General features: G+C 40.4%; 1 protein-coding gene across 2 annotated transcripts in view; it reads right to left on the bottom strand.

Moving 5' to 3' along the window:
* Window positions 1-7,203: 7,203 nt before the first annotated feature.
* The window catches only part of insyn1 (inhibitory synaptic factor 1), a 54,573-nt gene continuing 38,570 nt past the window's right edge, over window positions 7,204-23,206 (bottom strand). For both annotated transcript variants that reach the window (XM_042488617.1, XM_042488624.1), the window contains exon 3: window positions 7,204-8,186. In XM_042488617.1, the coding sequence (XP_042344551.1) occupies window positions 7,368-8,186 (819 nt within the window). In that variant the 3' untranslated portion in view covers window positions 7,204-7,367. The remainder of the gene's footprint in view (window positions 8,187-23,206) is intronic.

Raw genomic sequence — 23,206 nt, 5'->3', positions numbered from 1 at the left:
CACAAAATATGCACCAATATTCATCAGTAATGTCAATACAGTGACTAAGCTGTTAAAGGTAAGTTGAGAAAATTACATCTCTTTACTGTAATGCAGCTATTAAACCCAGGAAGAGACAACATTTTCAATATGACAATATCTAAAATCCAAGACGAAATCTAGTCTCATATCACAAATCCGATAAATTGGCCAGCCCTTCCACTGCCTACAGTATGTAGATATCTGTTTATAAAGAGTAATCATCCAGTGCTGTGCCATAGCCAAACTCCAACTTAATCCCCTCCCTTCTGTTTCATAGTGGAGCCTCAGAAGAATGACTCTTACCTGTCCTTGGCACCTTGCGAATTGCTGTGCGTTTGATGAAGACCTCAGTCACACCTTCCTGGGTGAGTGGAGAGCTCATTACAGCCAGAGGAGACAAGTGCATGGGAAAGAATGAGTACAGGAGTGTGTGCATGAGGGAGAGAGAGACATAGAAAGAGAGAGAGAGAGTATAGGGTGTAGACTGTTGAGAAAGTAGTAAATATGAGGAATGGGGAAAGCCCCTTGTAAGGTGAAATAAGGGGCACTTGGGGACTCGCCTTGTACATTGCACCTGTCTTATCATTTAACTCTTATTTGTTGGTCTTACTAAACTGTCAGCAAATCCCTGCCTTCTTGGCCTTTACCTGTAAAATGCCATGGAAATGCTGACAGCCTGCCAAACAGTAGCTGTCTGGAAACAGACTGCTGCATATTGTCAAAAATTAGATGTACACTCAGAGTACTGCACTTTCTGTATTTATATTCCATAGTCCCCTTTTCAAGTACAAATTCATTTAACATTGACTTCCTCCAATTGACTCCTTCCGTTCCCAACTCACCAGTAACTCAGTAATATATATTTTCCCTGAAACATGCCTCACCCCATTCCTGCAGCCTGTGTCAGTGACGTTTGGGTGTAATTGTGTATTTTTCTGGACCGATTCAATTGTCTCTTGATGTATTCCTCGCTCAGCTGAGCATGTCATTACACACATCATTTGTGTGCAATTTAATGTGGTATGCAACAAGGTTACATTTCTATGGTGGTTCAATTTGAGGACTCGGTAGCATTTCCGCTGCAATCATTTCTCTCTCTGTCTCTCTTTTTCACTCGATCTCAGAAATTGCTTTGGCGATGATTACGCACTGCTCTGCCTCGCTCAGTCATGCCACATTTTAAGTTCACATTGGGGAGATATTCCAATTATCAGTCAGGTAATGTGATGAGAATAGTAACCTTCTCTCTTTAGCCCGGTGTGCTGATTTTTTTTTTTTTCTCAAGTGGACTGCATCATAAAATTATATTTATTTGTTGCTTGATTTCCTTTTCACTGAATTTAGAAGTTGTAGGATTCATATGCTCCTTGTTGACTCTTTAATGGTGATTATACTTTGTGTTTGTGTGTGTTTCTGGTAAGCTTAGATGCTGAGGTGCAGTTAGTATTAGCCAATACTTTTTTCAATAACTAGTTTTCCCTTTTATTATTCGAAAAAAAAACACTTTAAAGTCATGCTAACAAATTTGGCCAAGCACCGGAAAGTAGTCTAATATCACGTTTGTGTACTTTCTTATGCTCCTAATGTGAACTGCACCAATCCTGGTTGCGCCAACTAAGGTCTTACATAAACACTAAAAATGATTTGATAGTTTTATTTGATCAAGGCCGTCTGGTCGCCTTCTCTTTGACCTATCATAGAATAATTATTGCCTCATATTACCTTTCTTTGTTTTGCTTGACACACTGTTCAATCACAATGCCACGGTGTATGTGAAAGTGACAGGTTTCTCATTAACTTTAATTACTGTGTGCCAAATCATCTGAAGGCAGTGTTTTGTCCCAGGCACCGCCCAGCCCCCTGCTCGCAGCCACAGGCCCTGTCCTTCATCACCTGTGAAGGTCTAATCTTATCTGTGGCTGTTGCATGGCTCTTCATTAATCACTCCTCTGGCCCAATCAAACAGTGACTGATGGTTGACGCGGCCTTGTCCGGCCATCCCTCAGGTGCTGGGAGTCAGTCTTGGATTGGCCAGGGCAAAGCGGGTTATGGATTCTGTGGCCGGTGTCTGTGTTTGCATAAACACGGCGGTGTCCTCGACACGGGGTACGCGGATTGCCATGTAACCCTGTGCCAACCGCGCAGTGCACCTGTAGTTCAACACACTGCTCCGCTGCAGCTGACCTTCCCTCATTAGGAGCAGTCAGCTCTTCAAGCTGTGATCTGGGTACTGTACATTTTTTTGCTCAATGACATGAAACTTTCTACTAGTTTGACCAAAATACAGACATAAAATCAGATGTGCAGTGGCCTACCAGCAATATCATGAATGAGAAGAGGCCTGCGGTAGGGATCTCCCAGTCACATGTTTTTTGCCTCTGATCCTGAACTCAGCCATTTAATATTGAGTATCTGCCAATACAGAGTCCCGATCTGATACTTTTGTTTTCCTAGATAATCCAGCTGCACAGTGCACACTGAAAGGCTTCTTTAAAGTGATTTAAAAATACCTGCATCTAAGCTGTCCCTTCAATTTCTTCTTATTTATTAGCCTGTCATTATTAATCATTTATTGTTTTCACAAAAATAAGTATAAAATGACAAAACCTTCCTTTAATCGTGTTGGCCTTCTCACTGTCTCGAGGGAATGTCTCTGTTCCTTTCAGAGTTGCTGCGATGCAACCTGCTTCCAAGTAACCTGAATGATCTGTATTCTGTTGACTGTTGAGTGGATAATCCTTTATTTATAAATAAAAAATAAATATAAATTTTTGCTCACGTGGCTTTTGTTTCACTTCGCAGTGGTGAGCGTGGCTGTGGTAAGCTGTGCACCGGTCTCTCTGAGCAGGGTTGAGAAAAAACATGCGTCATAGCTGACAGCAAAATGCAAGTGCTCGTAACTTTGGTAAAAAACACAAATAATCAAACTCACACTGTGTGTTTGTGTATGGTGCGTGGTGTTTCACGGTGGGCGGGGCTCAGCTGCTGCTCTTAGGCTCAGTACAGAAGAGAGACAGACAACTGAGAGGAGCAGAGGTGACAAAGGCTGCGCTCAGCGATGCTCTGCATGAAAGTAAAAAACATCTGTGTGACAGTTGACATAAAATAAAAGATCTGATGCTCTATAAACTCAGTACTTCTGATCCCGATTTGTCCAAAATGTTTTGATCAGCCCCGATCTGATGTTTGAAATCAGTTTGGGACATACCTAGTATGTGGTAAAATGAGGTTTTAGGTTCAGAGAAGGAGGAGGGAGATGGAATAGAAATAGTTTGTTCTAGTAGCGGCAGGACATAAATGGCACAAAGATGAAACAAATCAACCTTAGGTAGCTCCGGCCGTTAACCAATCCATAGTAATCAGTGAGGCTGCATTGAGCTCTCCGCTTCATGGACCCTTACCAATCAGCAGAGAAAACAGAGATCTGTCATCTGTTTTCCTCTGCTCACTGACAGGGGCAAGGGGGCAGTGAGAGTGAAGAGTGGTAATTACATATGAAGTGCAGGTGTGTGTGTGTGTGGAAGGGATTGGGGGGCGTACGTTTCTGTGTTTTAGTGTCATAATGACCTTTTTAAAGTGGTTTTGCTCTACACTATTTGTCAGTCACTCAGTGGAGGGTGTGCCGGTGGTGCTGATTAGAGGATTGATCAGGGATGTGAACTAATACATGCCTGCCGCTGATGTCAAAACACAGATGGCATGACTCACTTTGCAGCCCTCTAAAAGAGATTTTCTTTAATCTTGTCGTATGGACAAGTCTGACCAAATGACTTCCAGGGGGATGTGCGGCATCTATTTGTATTGATCTCCATTAATTGCTGTGACAGTGAAATATGAAATTAAACATGAGGCGATGTATAATTCAGAAAAACATCACTTATCTCCTCACACAATGTGCAGGCACAAAGGCGCCGAGCATACAGACAGAAGACGTGCACGTTTACACAGACACACAACATCTGTTTTGTATGCAGTGGCATCATAAAAATGATCTTCCTGGTAGGCAGATGATTTGGCATCAGTGGGCTCAGGTTTTCATAACCTTTGGATGCCTCCCATCCTTGTCCTACAGAGAACTGAGGACAAAGCTCTGCCCTATTAGAGATGAATAATGAGCCTGTTGGCAAAAGAGACGTGGCTAATGTTTTGTCCAAATATCTCAAATCTGTCCCCAATGATAATGTATTCTGCAGCAGTGCCAAACAGCTCTATATTTGAAGAGGTGAATTCATCGCAGATATGACCTATACAATCTTTATATTAGAAAAGGGGGGAAAAAAATCCCCCTCACACTGTAATATCTGGCGGGTGTATAGGCATCACAATAAGGGCTTAGTTTGTTTTCATGTGAATGTTGCTTTGCCTGTGTGGCGGCATAGCATTGTTTGTTTATGCTAATGGTTGTGATGACCTGTTGGTCCCCAATCTAGCAGGGAAATGGCAGCCAATGCTTTGGGGAGTGAGCCATTGATCTCTCGTCAGTGCCTCTTTCTTCACAGGTACTTGGGATTAACTGAGCCAGAGCAAGACAAAAAGAAAATGTTACAAAAGCAGAAAAGAAAAAAAAAATCACCAAATTACTTCTGGTATATGCATGTATAGCACATCAGCTTCAGGCCAGTTGATGCTTGTGAGACTTCAACCAAGCTGCCTGGTGTAAAAGTGCTCATGCTGCTTCCCTTATATCGGGCTCTTGAGGCTTGATGCTGCCTAAACAGCACAGCTGTAATTCCCCCTAAGCAGTGCACTATGCAATAACTGTTATACATGAACACATAAACAAAAACAAAGAGGTGGGCTGTTGTCGATGTGTTTCTCCAGAGTACCTAATAATCTACTGTGTTGCAGTGGCCAGTTGTAGAAGGCCGGATACCTCCTGAGCTATGATGGAAGCAGAGAATCACTAAAATTGCAGAAAATTCAGTTGAAATCTGTGAAATAGTAACTAAACCACATTTTAGCAATTATTGACATTATTGTAATTTGCCCCAAAACATATTTGACACTGTACTGCTATTCTAATTGCAAAAAAATAAAATGATGTGGTTTTCAATTCCATGATATTTACATTTATACTTTGTTAGTCTAGAGTTATGGTTGTTGATTCCAGTTTATTGCTGTGACTGGTTGCTGGTTTTTTGAGAACATTTCTGCAGAATGAAACTGTCCTATCTACATGGAGAATATTTGAATGATTAATTGACGTGTTGGTTCCACTAAAAGGAAAAAAAAAACCTAATAATAATAATTACCTAATAAATAGGTTTAACAACAAAATGTCTGTGATTTGGAGGCAAAAACAAGATGGCTTGCTTGCATAAACTGCATATAAACATTTTACAGTGTGTTTAAGTACTTGCATTGCTGTGACATCTGATTCTTGGCACTCCCTTACAACACATGGAAGCATTAAGTGAATGAATAACATTCTACAAGCCTCTGCCAACTACAGAAGGTTAAAGGGACAGTTCATCCCAAGATCAAAAGTATATATTGCTTCCTCTTACCTGTAGTGCTACTTATCAATCTCAATTGTTTTGGTGTGAGAAAAAAAACCCAGCCGTGTCACCTCACAAAAGGAGACGTGCATGTGCTGCTAGTTCACCTATCACCACTGAGCTAGCTAAAATTACAGCTCAACCAAAGAGGATGCCATTAATATTTACATCTTGGTCTGTCACAAGCATGAGCACGAGCCTCTTGTCCATGAGTAGATACAGGCTTCCCTTTCAGCGGTGATACTGTTAAAGGGTGTAATTTGGTAGAAAGAAAATAGTTCCTACATCAAACTGCTCACAACAATGTATGCTGATTATCTTTAGTAACCGGGTCATAATTTTGGAAGCACTTTGTGGTGCACTTTGATCACCACAAACCGTCATCTAGTTCCATTATGTTAAAGAGAGGGATGTCTCTACAACAGATACATATGTCCAACATTCAACTCACAGCAACACAGTTTAGAGAGATAAATAGCACTGTCCCTTTAAGTCCACATGAGGTGGTCAGAGGCACAGAGGTTGGCTTCACAGGTGCTAAGTAAAGAGTTCCCTTCTTAAGACTACGGCATTTTACTGTTTTCTTTTCAAACTTGAAAACATTAGGAAAGTAAGGTTGAGGGGACCAGGGGAGCAGGCTCACAAAGCCGTTCCCCAGGGTAGATTATTGCTCGGTAGAAAAAAAAAATCTTTCAACAGCAACACACTCTCTGTCTACCATCAGCTCTCACTCCTGGACACACATTTTTTGAAATGTCAGTTCTTTAGGGCCACAGTTCTAATTCTTGTTCCACTCAGTCTAAGTAAAAAGGTCTGACTGTGAGTTTTTGTTCGCAGATCCCAGGAGAGTGGCATGCATGCTCAGCAGAGAAACCTCTCACTGCAACCTCCCTCTAACATATCGATCAGGAATGGTTATTGGCGTTAGCCCTGTGAATAAAATGCTGCTCTGCTGAGTTCAATTCCCCACTGGGCAACTGAATGGAGAGACAAAACCTTTAGCACTTATTTTTGTGGGCTGCTATTTAGCTTGGATCCCAGGTCCAATGACGTCACCTGCAGGCGCAGGCGGAGAGAAAAAAAAAATGGAAATGTCACTTTTGTGGACCACACATTCTTAGATTACTTTATATATCTATTTTTCCGCCTGCCACTCTTAATGCTTCTGCAGCAGAACAAGACGAGACCACATTGAGATGATTTATAAAATAAAGGGCAGGTAAATAGTGTTGTTTCCTGGCTCTTTGCTCAAACTTGTTTGTTGACATCAAAGAGAGGAAGAGGCTTGACATGTGCATCTCGATACATTATCCCGCTGAAAGCAACAATCCCCTTGACATTGGAAATAACTGGAACATGAAAAAAGACAATGTTTATACAGATTCAGAGTACAGAATGTGCAGCGGTTTGTATCCACATTATAGGAACAAGCAGTTTCTTTTTTTTGTGACTTTCACTATTGTATGAGGAGAGGAAAGGACCTCCTCATACTTCACTTCCAATTTTGAACACTTAAAATGTTCTAGAAAAAAAAAACGATTGCTTTTATAATCTCTGTCACTGTTTCAAATGATTACAGACAGGGAATCCATTCAGTGTATCTCTTAACATAAGAACAGGCACTAACCTTTTGGTCCACCAGTAACTTTCACCTTAATGATCTGCTTTGCTTCATTTCATCGTGTTTTCCCTGAGCCTCAGAATAACTTTAGGTAGTCGAGTGATTTCCCATATATCATTTATTTATTTAGTAATTAATTTATTTGTGTATTAATCTATGAGCTATGTATTTAATATTAAATAATGCACAGTCCTCTTCATGAGATTTATGATAAACTTAGGGCTTTCTCAGTGGTCCTTTGTTTTCTGTTTGGTTGGAATATAGGGCAGTACAGTTTGGGTGCTCTTGTCAGAGACAGTTTGTGTGCTGCTATTTCGTAACAGTTTTTTGCGGCAGCCGGGGTTTAAGAGACCTTTCCTGGGTAGTGTGTGAGCTCCCGTCGTCCCCTTCATTGGCGAGGAGACATAGGAAGGGTCCAGACAGTTATGGAGGAGTGAGTGCTCAGAGGAAGAACGTTTGGGGGTGACTGAGCTCGACAGGAGACTGGGTTCACTATCGCTATCTGGCGTCGCACAGCCACTCTTGTCCTCCTGTAGTTCCTCTTGCTCCTCCTCCTCATCATCGTCACAGCACAACGCGTGATACAGAATTTTGTCACTGAAACGGACTCTTTCTCTTGTCCCGGAAGTACGAGAAGTCTTGTGGCTGTGCGTGGAGCTGCTGGCCTCCTCGCTGGACGAGTCCGGAGTGATTATGCGGGGCCCATTGGGGATGGGCAGCCCGCCGTTCATCTGGGAGTAGACCGAGGCAGTGGAGGGGGGCGGGGTGGGGGTCTGCGTCTGGGTGGGGATGGTCCCGCGGCCCAGCTCCGCTCGCAGATCTCCCGGTTGCTCACCAGGTCTGCGGGCGGCCGCGCCAGCAGCCTCCAGGTAGCTGCAGAACTCCCAGCTATCAGAAAGCACATCTGCATTGAGGAAGTCCAGTCTAAAGGCCTCTCCCAAACCTCGCTCACTGCTGGACGTGCTGCTCGCTGTGGCCACCGTCCAGTCATCTGGCTCCAGGTCAAAGTCAAAGTCGGACGTTAGTTTATCGATCTGACCCACCACCTGCAAAGGAAAAGTGAGTGGACAAGAGAGAGAGAGTATAGAGATGTGCATGAGTACTCAGTTGTCGATTTGGACATCAGTATTTGTACAATATGGAGTCAGCGCTGCCCAACCTCCCTCATGTAAGCATACATTTTTTTTTGTTTTTTCATAGTAGAGCTGCGTGCAGTGTAGTGCTTTGCTCAGCGCTTCGCTGTTAACCCCTCTCTATTTATTCTGAGACACTAGGCAGAAACTACACCCAGAGTGTGATCTCTGTGCTGGGGACAGTTATGTGAGCGCGTGTCTACACAAACAGAGTGATACGATGTGATGCGATGACATGCAACACCATACGATATGATACGATATGATGCGATACATTTAATTCTCTCCATAGGGAAATTTGTCTTGGACTCAGATGCTGCACCCATTAATACCTTTACAGTCACAGTGAGACAAACCATATATGAAAAAAAAACAGCACAAGCTATACCACATCCTACCTAACTGCACACAGTCAAAATTGCACATACATTGCACATAACACATATTTCACAAACCCTGCAGTTAAAACATCACTGAATTGTTGCACAATCCCTGCAGCCCTAGGCAGCATTGTTTACAGGTTTGATGGAGGCAGGGACAAATGACAAGTGACAGCACTAATTGTTAGCATCAAATAGCTAACGTTACCTAATGCTTGATAACTGATATAACACCGGAGTTGAGCCACTCTGGTGTCAGTGTGAGTTTATTAGGACCATTAAATGGCTCCATGTTGGATATTAGCCACTGCTGCTGCATTAGCTCTTCTCCTTCTGCATAAATTAATTTCATTTCAATTCACTTCCCTATTCTTATGTTTGATTTATCATTTTTTCCCCATTTAAATTACTTACTATAAAGGACTCTTCCCTAAGTACTTTATAATAAGTAACGTTTAAATGTCCATCTCTAGTAGAGAAACAAATTGCAAGGCAGAAAGAGATTGAATTCAGAACCATATGTTTCTATATATCTATTTTAGCTGCATAACAGTGTTGCCAGATTGTCCACCTCTTTGGTCCAGAAATACCTGAACAACTTCTGGATCAATCGCGATGAAATGTTTTGGCCACTGTATCTGTGATCATCTGTAGTGGTTTAGGTTGCGTCATTAGAACACAGTATGTGTCATATGCACTTCTGATGTGATTTTTACATGGCAACACAATTAGCAGGACAGTAAAACGGGCTCTTTGCACCACCACTGCATGGATTAAAAGAGTTTTAGACCTGTAGACCTAATACTGAGATGGAGCTGGATTTTGATGAGCGAGTCCCTGTTTCATTTACCTCGTGCTTTCAAAAAGGAAAAAAGGTGACACAGTGTTCCACTAATCAACAGGTGTTTGTTACACGGTGAGATGGTCAGTGATGCTCTCACAGAAGCAGGGAAGAAGAAGACTGTTGAAGTTGCAGTATTTCCGATACTTCAAAACGGCTTTATGAGGAAGTAAATGCACTCGGCTCAACGATACATACAATATGATTTGGTGAATGTAAATTTCAATTTTGTTTGTTTACAAGTAAAGTCCACAGGGCCTGTTTAATGCTCACAAGGGGTTCATCATTACTCATATTCTGGTACTTTAAAAAGCATTACAATGCAAAATGCATACTGATCTCCCTTTTCACACATATAACACTATGTAAATACACTCACTATAATGACAAAAGTTGACAAAAGGGTAAAAGAAACTTAAACAAGAGTACTAATGGTGAAACTCATTTTAATATAAATCGCTGTGACAGCTTACCCGATACTACATTTCATAAAATTTCCAGATGCCTTGCATCCCACTGATTTACCCCCCACAGGCAGGTTTAACAAAAGCTAAGATTTATTCACAACTGCTAATAGATCTGTGTTTGCCTTTACAGCTTGCCATTGCACTACTTTTCATCCATAAATCCTTAATTGTTTGTTCATGGTTTTAAAATTGTTTTTATTTCCGCCAAGGCCTCCTGTGGACAGGTGTTGTAAATTAGCTTTATGCAACATCAAGACAGAATTAAATATCCGCTGGAATGAGGATGTAGAAGTGAAGACGTGTTGCGACTCATAAAAGAGGCTTCTCTAGCTCTGAGAGAGAGAGAGAGAGAGAACAACTGAAGAAGCCTTTTAGATGAGTGCTGAAAGCAGTACATCCTCAGACCAGTGGCTCATTCATTTTGCCTTGATGCTGTACTGCAGCTACCAGGATGAATGAGATGAACCTACACAGACACAAAGCTTTATGGCACTCGCACACTTAACCCAGCGCTTTTGACGCTTGCACATTGATGTACATTGTAATTCCAGCACTATTGTGATGTCCATGTCAAACAAAATCAACTCAAAATTTTACCTTCTGCACGGGAACGTGTGCCGTAAAAGTATTTAATTCATCGTTAACTCGGAATTAACCTCAATGCTTCTGTCACCAGCAGCCCCAGCGGTGAGTGTTTGATGAATAGAAAGCACTTGAGCTGAAATCACACTGGTTTGCTGACAACACCTAAAATCTAAGCCCTCTATACTTGACATTTTAGCACCTTCAATCAGCATGTTTTGCTCTCAACAACAATCTATTGTAAAATGAAAACACTCAGTTTTCAGGCTGCTAGTAAATGATACATTTCCCCAAACCATTCAGCAATTAAGCCGGTGGTTTAAAATCCAAATGTTTTTTTTTAGAAACATGCGCATATGAGTTTGCAACATAATTGCAGCTGAATAGCAGAGAAAGTGTAGTTTTACTTTGTGGAACATCATCCTTTTTTAATGCCTCTGTAATTATTTGCAGTGTTTGCTCCTTTCTGGCTCTTATGACTGCAAATGAGTATGGTTTGTATCAACAGCACTAAGTCTTATCTCTGTGTGTAAGAATTAAAATACTTATTCATTCTCTGTCCAACTCTAAAAGAGGAATTATGAGTCTCAGGCTGTAAATGCAAACACACTGATAACGTGCTCACCAAAAGCTCAGGTGATCTCCACCGCAAATATGGCAACTGACATCCATGAGCTTGATGATCTTGTACAAATAACTCAAGATGATGATTTGAATCTAGCATAAATTTGCACACTGAGTCCTTGAATCAAAAATAAAGAACACTTGCATAGCAAATTGAAGAGAAGGAGACTGGGAAGGATGCTGCTATTCCCCCTCACTATACTGCACCATATATAGCTGACTCTGAATCCTTTTTTTTTAAAAGATATTTTCTGCTGTTAAGTCACACCACCTGCATTTATATCTGGCTGTAAACGTCTGCATGCATGGCATTGGCTCATCTGTCAATGAGCTTCTCTGCAGATCTGCCTGTTGTGGCACCGTGCACCTCACGAGTACCTGGACCGTGCTTCTCTATTGGCAGTCTGCCCGGAGGGAATTGGGCTCTATGAATCCTCTAATCCTTGAATTACTCAACGTGTTTGCTGTGTGATTTGCCGACTTTTTACTCATGGAGTTGTTAATGTAAGACATTTCTCAGGCCTGGAGGAGGCTGAATCGCTTTGTTTACGTGATTACACAACTTGAGCGAGGGATTTAATTTAATCAATGAGTTAAGAAATTATCTGTCAAATGTATTTCACAAGCTTTGCCATGACACCAATATAGACTGTTTGGTTGGTTAGCAGTAATTGCAATGAACAGGAAGTCTTTTTTTAGATAAATGTCCTTTATAGTTATATTAAGAAACGCAAACACCATACTGTGACATTTTAAAGGAAAAGTTAAAGGAACTGTCAGTTCCTGGTCGCGGAACATCACCCAAATGTTGCTGTTGTTTCTCTGCAGCGGATCATGACCCTGCTTATTTTCCATTTTCAAATGCATTGCTGAGTGTTAACGGTAAGCTGCGCCAGCCCCCACCGCTGGTTAGCCTGACCCCTGCCTGCGGTATGTAGGCTAATTTAGCTTGATAAGTGTCTGAGCTCGAAGGGTTCTGCCGAATCTTTCTAGGTCACGATGCAGCACACGCTTTATGCAGCAACAATGAACACTCGTCTGTGCTTTTTCTTCCAGTCAGAGAATGTGTGATGAAGGAGCTATGGAGTGAATAGGAGGAGCAGATAGCTTTAGCACAAAGGATGAATGAACACATCAGGAGGCAGTCATTAACAACGCGCACAATGCGTTAAAAATAGAAAATGCATTATGAAAATGTACGAGAGTCAAAAATAGAAGGCGAAGGTAATTATGTGACGTTACAATGAAACATTGTTACAGAGGAACACCTGTACACCATACCTGTACATCAGTGAATGTCTTTTTGAGATTATCGTATGGAAGGCCCCAAAGTGCAACTGTGATATAACAGGCCACTTAAGAGTAGAAATTCCACCTTTGCACAATATGCAATTAAGTTTACTGTGGCAACACTTAATAATCCTGTGCACGAGTCTTATCACTCGGTGACAATGAAAGCACTTGTGTGGGAAGATAACACCTAAAGTTACATATTTAAACTCTCTGATATCTTCTTACTGACTGCTAATAAGAAATATAGCAAAGTATCTTTTACTTTGTTTCCTGAAAATTCTGGTAATGCAGCTTGAAGCTGTGATAAACTTCTGTGTATCCCCTGTGGACTTTATGGCGCCACCACTCTCAAAGGTTTATGATGCAGTGATGGCACATCCTCGTGACTGAAAAGACTCCATTTGCAACACAGTTGAGCAGTAATGTATAGTGTAAGCATGCATATAAGTGCTGGGGATTTGAATTTATCTTCAGTCTTTAATTTTCTCTCAATGCCTGCGCTGACAACTCACTTTTTATACCGTAAATGGTTTCTAGTGGGGCTGCTAAAAACTATGACGATGTATATAACAGTTTCTGTGAGTCAGTGTTTGAGTGATAAGCACAGAAATGTCAGCAAACATTTTTTTCAATAATATTTCAGAATATTCAGTGTAGAGGCAGGGATTGCCTGGCCAGCTCTAAGCATGTCTGATCTTGTTTATACAGTTCATACAGAGCAATAAGTGGTATTGTTATATTTTTTTCCTTTTTCACTATCAGCTGGCAGCCGCAAGTCAACTGTGGCCACTGCACCTGACCAACACTGAGTTCAGTCATTTCAGAGCCCTCAGAGGCGCTTTAAAAGAGAGGCAGCCTCAGCAGCATCAGGCGAGGGTTTATTACTGTACCTTAACACCTGTCTGAGATGATTGGGCCGGGTAATTGAGGGTCATAGCGAAAGAGGCCACTTGGAGCCTTGTCTGTGGCAGAGAGGTGCAGTGATGGAAAAGACAGACAAGGATAATCTTACAGAGTGATGGTCAGTAATGTAAAAAAAAAAGAAAAAAAGACAAATCTCAGAAGAGCCTCTTCTCAGGCAGAGTGGTTATTTGGGAAATAGATTCCATACTATCCACTATCATTACAAGAGTCCTTCTCTCTAATATTCAGCTCCACCTGGTATCATGATTTATTTATCCTGAGTGGGTACCTGTTTCTTTTTTACCCCAGTGAGCGCCTGTCCTCTGTTAATGCTAATTGAAAATGCAGAGGAACATTAGTAGTGGAATAACTTATTCCCCACCACTAATGTTTAATGTGTTGCTGAAAATTACAGGCTGAGGTCAGGATTAGCAAATGTGAAAATTTGGGTGTAAAATTGCCTCTGATGAGGAGTGGAAAATCTACCACATGTTCTAATCACTCTGATGATCTTTAAACAGATGTTGAACGAGAAGAGCTTGTTTTGATGTGCATTGATGGCTTTCTGTATGAAAAGATTTTTGTTAGCTGTCTAGTAAACAGATGGACGTTGCCAACTTTTGCAAGTCTTTTTACACACAAATGATGTAAAAGTGCATCTTTAACAAGTTTCTAATGATCATAATATCATATTTTCCAAGTTGGTGCCTTATTGCATTTTTTAGTATTTATCAGCAAATTAAAACAGCTCTTAAATACAGCATCTGTAGCAATGCATTTTGTACATGTGTAAAAAATACATCAGGTGTGAGTTACCAAAATAAATGAGACATAACACCCTCACTGGGTTCATTTGAAATGCATGCCGTATGAGTGAATTTTCTGTGGATCGCTTCATTACGCTGTGTTCAAGTGGCCTCTCTCCATCTGTTCCTGTGCCACCCGTTCTTCCAGGAGTCATTTTCCGAGTAGACCGAGAGAAGTTTGCAGTGCTTGTTTGTTAATTATGCAGCATCCGCCGTCTAGCATGGCTTTGCTTTTTTCATGGGAAAATCTAAAATGTGTTCAGTGGAGCCATCAAACACATCTAAGTGTTATTTCTTTCTCAACATGTCACAATAGATTTCCAGCCTTTCCCTGTGCAACACTTCAGCACTGGAAGCGGTTTATGCCAGTTAGGAAGTCTCAGCAATTATCAAAATAGCCTTGCATGCTGGCTTCGTAACTAAAAACGTTCGCAAATATTGTTTTAATGCAGTTAGCTCCTGCAGATTTGCAGTTTCTTCTTACTCCTTACCCCATGCTTACTTCCCCTCAATTTAATTCCCCTCAAGACGTGGAGAGGGGACCATCCAAGCCACTCACGTTGTGGTGATATGATTTATCTTATCCCCCAGCAGCTAATTTATCATTCCCGACTTACTCTGAAAGAAAATATTTACTGGATTCACTATAAAAATTGTCCAGTGACTCGTAAATGTGTGCAATCTCTTCCAGACATCTTATTCACTATTGGATGAAACAGCACTTCGGGAGCATTTTGAATTTCTCGTTACATACTTAATATTACCAAGCAGTATGTGAACAACATGCAGATGGTTGCAATATCTGCACAGTGCTGTTGGCTCCAGAGCTTGAGCCAAATTACAGGAAAGCTCACGGCGGGTTTATTAAGCAGACCGCGTACACAGACCAATACATGTGCATACTCGAAATCTGAGCAAAGTCATGTTTGAAGATTGAGACAGATTCAGAGTATTTAGACCAAAAACGTAAGTAATTAAGTTTACATGTGATGCTTTCTTTCTGCTGGGAAAACTAAAAATCTATTGTGACACCAGCGATTTCAACCTGACCATGACTTCCGTTTTTTAAGACAGAGGAGACGACAAATTTAAGTAGAACCACATTTGAAGCTTACAAGAAGTTTGTGTTTTAAGAGCCCTTTTTACATAGAAAATGTGCTATAATGACATAACATGACCATAACAGTCATTTACCTTCTCTGTTACATGGCGGCTAATCTTGGCCTTTGCTTGGAAGGCAAGAAGCTCCTGAATCTTACTCTTTCCCAATTTTCAGTCATTTACGGCCTCTTTTCTTCTGTGGCCACTTACTGCTACTACTTGCTTTTTAAATACCCCGCAGTGGGTTGAACACATAACACATTGTCAAAATGTCACACCCGTCTTGCCCATGGTCCTGTTCTGCTGGCTGTCCTGTTTATACAGACACCATTTAGGTGCTGTTACTACCTTCTTTTGGCAGCTTAAAGGCGAGAAAGGTCTGACCCCCCCATTCTGTGGTCATATCTTATATACAGAACAGCACAGGGGCATAACAGCAAGATATTCCCACCTTATACAGGCAATGTAAAAGGGGCTAATGTCACTCCATGTAAAAATAATGTATGGGATGATAGGAAAATTTCAAAATAATTGTGATTCAGGATATTATCCTGATTATCTAAATATGCTCAAAACTCTTAAAATGGTATTTACACATTTTTGAATCACTTTACATCTTTTGGAACATCCTTTTTAGTAAAAACCAACAATCAAACTATCTTAAAAAGCCCGGGATTTCAACTATTTACAATGACATCTTATAAAATATACCAACGCTTGATTAAGATCTTTTTGTGTTTTCAAGGTTGGAGTGTAAGCAGCCTGTTTTTGCAGAGTCTTCAGAGATTGTTGATTGCCCAGCAGTCTCTTTGGGTAAGATATTCATGATAATGGAAATTCACCACGATCAATGTATCGTTTTCTATAGCAATTCACAAAAAAATAGTATATTGCCCTAAACTCTGAAATATAGCTAGATTAATTTTTTTGTGGACTATCACTTTGATATAGCCACACATTTTTACCGCTTATCCTCAAAATTTATTGATATGTTTTCTTTTTTAGCAATGTCAGATGGATGAATTCACTCTTAATGTACACCTCAATTACAGTGAGCGTGGATGTGATTCTTCTGCAGTTGAGTCTGCAGAGGTCCAGTGGGTCTGTAGGCAGGAGACATTACAGACAAGCCAGGGGAACCTGATTTAGGTCAGGCTCTCCTGATTGGTGAGATGCGTTGCATGGTGTTGGCACAGGGATGAAGTGTCCTTTGAAGTGTTCGCTGGAAGCATTTGGTGTAATTATCCTGTCATGAGAGGGCCTATAAGCCTGAGACTTCATTAGGCACATGCCCCCTGCTTTTTCATCTTTTCTCAAAAAAACACTCATCTTTATGGAGGCCTTAAAGTGCTAAACAACACTATGATGAGCATAGGGCCAATACCTCCTGACAACTCACTAATCAAAAGCATCATTACTAACTTCACTGCATAATGGGCCTCATTTATCCCTCTGGGACTTTAGAAGAGGTGGGCTTCAGCCGTCCTTGAGGTCTGGAAAATAAACCACTTTCTTAGCCAAATTTAGGTCATTAGACTGCAAAGACTTGTCATGGCAAATTTGGGAGGTTTATGCTATTATGCTGGAGAGGTTATGGGTTGTACAATCAGTGAGGGAGCAAGATGGGAACTCTGTCTTCCAGCAACAGGGAGGTAGCAGATGCAGCGTGCGTCAGTTCTGGCAGAGCACACCGATCATTTATTGAGGTTCTCCTTCATTGCTTCTATCTCTGTTGAGAGGCCTAGCGCCAGTAATGACCAGAGAAAGATGGTAGTGCCACGCTACGGGGCTCCTCAGTCTGTCTGCTTTCCTGAGATAGCGCTCGGATTAGGCCTGAGTACTGTCAGGTCACGCTGGTCACATGCGGGGGAAAAAAGGTGCACATGTGAGCGCAGCCAGGCCACACTGACCTATTTTAATGACTCAGTAGAGTTTTCATTAACAACATGGTGTCTTTCTGTAGAAGGCCAGTGAAGGTCTAAAATGATTACAGTTTGTCAGAGCACGGTGAGTGTGTGTGTATGTTTTTGTGTGTGTGGTTGGAGGGTAAACGTAGTTGACCCTTGCTGGGGAAAAAAGGGGAGAATCTCTCCGGCAGAGGAGAATACAACGCTACAGGAGCCGGCTCAGCCCAATCCAGCAGTAAATCCCTCACCCTGACACTTCACACTGCCAGTTTGTCTCCAGGCCCAACCAGTAAGAAGATAAGCTGCAAGTCTACCCTGAGAAAAGAAAAAAAAAAAACACATACAAAGTACAGCTACACAGCTGGCTCTCCAGTTTTTGTGCATCTGAATAAAACATTCGCCTTTATGTGTTACACTTGTTTTCTACTTTCAAGTCTGCTGCCTGTGATCAGCACCCCAGTACAACCCTTGGTGTGCATTATTTTTATATTTTATAAATTACACGATAAATTCATTGCAAAAGACTGCGGTGTTGCACAGGGGGATTTTTTTTTAGATAGTTGAAAGAGTATCAGAGAAAACTTCTCTTTAAAATAGAATCTTTCTTTATATTTTTATCAGTACCTTTTGTATTCAGTTTAATTTGTTTGATAAAAAATCATTTTTTTAAAAAAAAATTCAACAGGCAATTTGTTAAACTGAAGTAGTAGGGCACCAACTAATAATTATTTTCATTAAATTATATATTATTATTTTCAAATAATTGTGAAAAATACTCATCAAAATTTCCCAGAGCTCATAGTGACCCTGGCAATTCGCATAATTTGTCCCATCAATAGTCCGATACCCATTCATTTGATATCATAAATGACAAAGGAAGCAGCAGATTCTTGCATTAAAAAACGGGAACCAATAATGTTTGATATTTTACTTGAAAAATTAGAGAAACAATTAATCAATTACAACAAAAATGTCAAATTTCTTTCAGTAGACTGAGTCAATGAACTCATCATTGTAACTCTATTCAGCAGTAAACTGAAACCAGAGAGGCAGAAGTGAGCGCATATCTACTTATTTATTGCAATTCACATCATTACGATATAAATAATGTAATCCCATTGTTTTCCTCACATCGTGCAGTCCTACTGTGTAGTAAATACTATAATACTAAAAACTGCTGTTAACATGTGAGTACAAAAAAACATCACAACGCAGTATAAACAGTTTTTTCCTGTTTGCATGAGTTGCTGTGTATAGTTAAGCATAAATTAAGGTTGACTGAAAGTTAAGTATGCACATGTCTTATTATATAGTTTATGATGGAATAAAAGCTGTAAGTGCTTGTTGATTTTGTATTGCTTATTGGCGCTATGCTATTGTGGAGAGGCACTGACCTATAAAAGCAGTAGTTCAAATAGTCAACTTGGCATTAGCATTATTTTGGTCGGTATCAAAAGAACAGAAACTGAAAGGAAAATAGGGTGCACTTGGTTGTTTTTGTCTCAGCTGTTAAATTAAACTGCTTTTACACATTTTATTGTGACAATTACAAATTAAATCGTACCTCAGTCTTCGTCAAGATCTTATGTGGTGCAAAAACCTGCAAAAAATTGGTTCTCAGGCAAATATGAGTTTAGATAGATGTAAACAAATATTTATGCATGTTGTATATGTCCTCATGTTGGTCTTTTTGAAACAAACAGGCATTCCTCCTCTATAGTCACGACTTCTAGCAGTCATAATACACCCTCATTATTCAAAGCAAAACATAAGAAAGATGGAGTATGGATGGAGGGACAGACGGATGAAAGAGGGGAGACGGCCAGGCAGCAGGCGAAAGACTGATTGGCAGGAAAATAATCTTCTTCATCCAAACTTATTTTCACATTTAACTTCCGCAGCTTTTCCGGATCTCATTGTCAGCTTTGTTCCGCTTTTGTATCAGCGAGGAACATATTCACATCTTTGAAAAAATACAGCCTACAATAAGACGTCTTCACAACATCAGAGTTGATTTGCACCTCAGTCGCAGTCACATTATCGCTCACATACAGTCACAGGCAGCCATCAATGCCTTTATCATAAGTGAGGATGAAACTGCAAACACCCCACTCAGCAAAATATTTTGCAGTATCCACTCCCTTCAGCCAACAAGACAGAGAGTTCTATTTATGGTTGTGTGAGAAATGATCCATGTCTAGTGTTACCACGCAGAAGCTATCACCTGCTCTCTTTTTGTAATTAAAAATCCGTCTTTCCAAATTCCTGTTATGGCTCCTATCACTGTCTGTCTTCTTGGGCTGGGGACAGATGATATTGCTTAATGACAGTTTCCATGCGGCAGCAGTGGGTGTTATTGCACAATTCCAGGGGTGTAAATGGATTTACACACCCCCAAAAACCTGGAAGAATACACCAAGGTACAAAAAAATACCCCGACGGCTTTCCTTCTTATTTTTTTATTATTAGTTTTTTTTAAATCAGCGAACATGTTTTCACTGTTTTCCCTACAAGATTCTGCAGTACATGTATCACCTCTGCTGGTGAAGAGAAAAGGAGATGTGAATATACGGCTTGTTGCCGGAGGATCAGATGTGTGGATGTGTAAAACTGGATGACTCTGCCATGCCGCTTAGTGTTAATCACTCAGGTATCATCCATGACAGCTGCCAGACTCCTTCCAGTTGTTGACATTACTGTCACCTGTGTCAACAAGTTACAATTGCTGCGAACATCCAGCCACACTAGATCTCGGTATATAAATGAGGCGGTTGTTGTTTTGCTCTGTGTGTTCATAATATTCCAGATGGTTTCATTATTGACATAATTGGTGTTGAGTTCAGTGATAGCTGCTTACTGTCACTGTTTGTCTTATATTAAGCATGAAGCAACCATCGCTATGTACTAGTGCAGACGTGCTGCAGTTCCCGCAGGAAACGTCTACACCATTACATATTAGTGGGAAATATTGTACTTTTTACTCTTTTACTTTTTTAGGACATTTATTGGTAACTGTTTTGATAACCGTTTTTTAATGCTAAATAAATAAATAAATACATCATGGTTCCAGCTTAATTTCATATTTATATTTATTAATTTCATAATTTATATTTATTAAATGTATTTAAACTTTTCTGCATGAGTACTTTTAGTATATAAATACATTGCCCTGATTGTACTAACATACCTGTTGTATAACTACTTTTACTTGGTAAAGAATCTAAATACCTCCTCCAACACTGCACATTAAATATTACAGTAAACACTTCTTGATGGTAAGGATTTCTCAGTAAAAATAATGCAACTCTAATGCAGAACAAAGAGTGAAGAGTGAACAGCATGGCTGAGATAAAACTGTGCTGCATGGTTGACTGTGAATTCCTTGAGAGGGGGAAGGCATTGCAATTTCAGCTTGTGAATGGCAGCCACAAAAAAAAACAAAAAACTACTATATAAAGAGATCATTACTGAATGTAAATACATTGAATGGCTATCGCAAAAGAAATCCTGTTTGACAATGTATTTTCCAAACTATAGGAAATGGAGTTCTTTTTCATGAAAAACCCAAGGAGACAGGCTACAAAATGTGTTATGAAAGTCATGTACTTGTCAACTATCCTCCCCAAACTGCTTCCAAAACCTTTTCATGGAGGTGTAATAACTTCACACCACTTCTGCCTTTTCTATCGAGAGAGGACAGTCATTATTCCCGTCGCCTCAAAAGGTCACTTGTCAGGAAAACATGGACAAAGGTTGTTTTAAGCATTTGAACAACCGGTGCTGTTGGTTTTGTGGTGAAGAAAATCTCAGCATTATCTACGAAAATATGTACACATGCTGCGAGTATGTAGAATGGACTAATAATTTGGAGGCAGTTGTAAGCAATGTGTAGCAGAAATACTGTGATAAATGCGCCAGGACATGTTAGCAAAAGTATTCAACATTCAGGCCACATCTGCAGCTCCGCTCCATATGCAATAATGTATTCGGTTATTATAAATTATGTGAGTGTGTGCCTTCTTTCATTCAAACGTCAGCCATGAATCTGCTGTGCATGGCTATAACTTTTTTTTTTAACAGCAGCACTATTCTACTGTGTAGCAGCTGTCCTTGTTCTCATGCAGAGCTCATACACCCTGATGAAGTAAGACATATCCATCAACAACATGCCAACAACAGAAAGAATAAATCCCTCACGAAAATGTAAATTCACTGTTCCTGCCTTTTACAATGCAGGACAGCTAACCAATGTGCTCTGGGCTCACAGGCTTTTTTTCTTGTTGCCATGCCTGTCTGTATTGCCATGCTTATAGTTGATGATGTTAATTAGCTGGCATCCAGAAATATATGTATGTGATTATTGATCAATAATCGATGTTAATTTCTAATTATCGCTCCCTGCCAAAAGTGATTCATTTTTTGGCTGCTTGTGAATTTTCATGGTACCCTATAACACTGTGCTGTTACACAGACTCACGGCTACGTTTACTCACAAGTTCAAAGCCAGCCTGTTAATGTGAGTCACAGTGAGCAAGTGTCATATGACCACATCTCCCATAATATCCACTTGCTAACAGTCTGTGCTTAGTAGAGAAATTATAGCCGTTTTTTCTGACACATTTATCATCACTCACAGGAAAAAAAAAATGTAACAGACATGATGACTAAATAACCACCAGCGATGGTTAAAAAGCATTTTTCTGCCTCCTCACCAGCGATAGCCGTGGCCGGAGGCATTATGATTTAGATTGTCCGTCCGTCCATCCGTCCATCCTAATCCCATGGATGTGATACCCCCAAAACGCTTTGAAGGAGTTCCTTTCAATTTGGCACAAACGTCCACTTGGATGCAACAACCAAATAATTTGATTTTGGTGGTCAAAGGTCAGTGTGACCTTGTTGTTAATGTGATATCTCAAGAAGGCTTTGAAAGAATTTCCCCCAAAAAATATCAAAAATATCCACTTGGACTCATTGATTAATTGGTTTGAATTTGGTGGTTGAAGGATAAATGTTATCACAAAACACATTTTTATCCATAACTCAAAAATTCATACACTAATTATGACAACTTTTGATAAAAATGTTTAATAGGATAAAATTGTAAAGTGATAGCGTTTTACATCCAAGAGGTCAAAGTCAGCATGACTTCCCTGTGACATAATGCTCACTTGCTTGTACAGACTTTTCTGATCATTATTCAGCATCATGACTCAGGAACAGAGGGGGAGACGTTTGGTTTGACTTGATGTTGCTAATCTTGGGTGCCCACCTTCATACTGTGCTAACTGTATAGATTTTCTGTGCTGCCGGGGGAGATTCATGTGAAGTATCCATGTTTTCACAGACATGGATGCAAACTTTAACTGTAACTTGACTGGATCACAGAGGCATACAGTCGCAAGGTAGTAATACTAGTTAAAAGAGTAGCTGATCTACACTATAAAGCCTTAAACAAACATTGAGCTTAAACACTTAAAGAAAAAGTCAAAATCAACGGACCTTTCCACTATTGACTTTGCACTGTTGTGCATTTCCCTAAACTACCATTGTCTTTTCAGCTTTTCAGCACTTACACCATTTTTCATTTGGTTAAAACTTGGTTTTAGCTTTTATTGCTGTTCATTGTTGTTGGGCCATGGCTTTGGATGAAAAGTCCAGGCTGAGAGGGCAGCAGCTAACCCTACTATTAATACAGGGCATGCAATCAATATGCCACTGGCATTTCTAGGATTCCTTGGCCTGCAGCGCTTATCTTAATGGAAGTGTGCTCCCATTTTCTTTTATTGTGTGAACCCATATATCATTACCCACCAAATAAAGCCGGATCTACCCTGCCGAAGTGAAAACATTGAGGCTCAGAGAAAAAAAAAAACATTTATGCAATTTATTTTTATTTTAACCTTCTCTTTGCTGCTTATGGCGGCGGGGGTAGACCTCAGGGATTTATCTGGAGCTATTCAATTTTGCTCCATCTTCTTTGTTTTTGCTTTGAACTTTCAGACAAAGGTTCTCGCAGTGTTTGCAGC

Source organism: Plectropomus leopardus, chromosome 1, assembly GCF_008729295.1.
Source record: "Plectropomus leopardus isolate mb chromosome 1, YSFRI_Pleo_2.0, whole genome shotgun sequence".
In the NCBI taxonomy this organism is placed as follows: Eukaryota; Metazoa; Chordata; class Actinopteri; order Perciformes; family Serranidae; genus Plectropomus; species Plectropomus leopardus.
The sequence above is the reverse complement of the archived record's forward strand: the minus strand, read 5'-3'. Positions and strand labels throughout refer to the sequence as shown.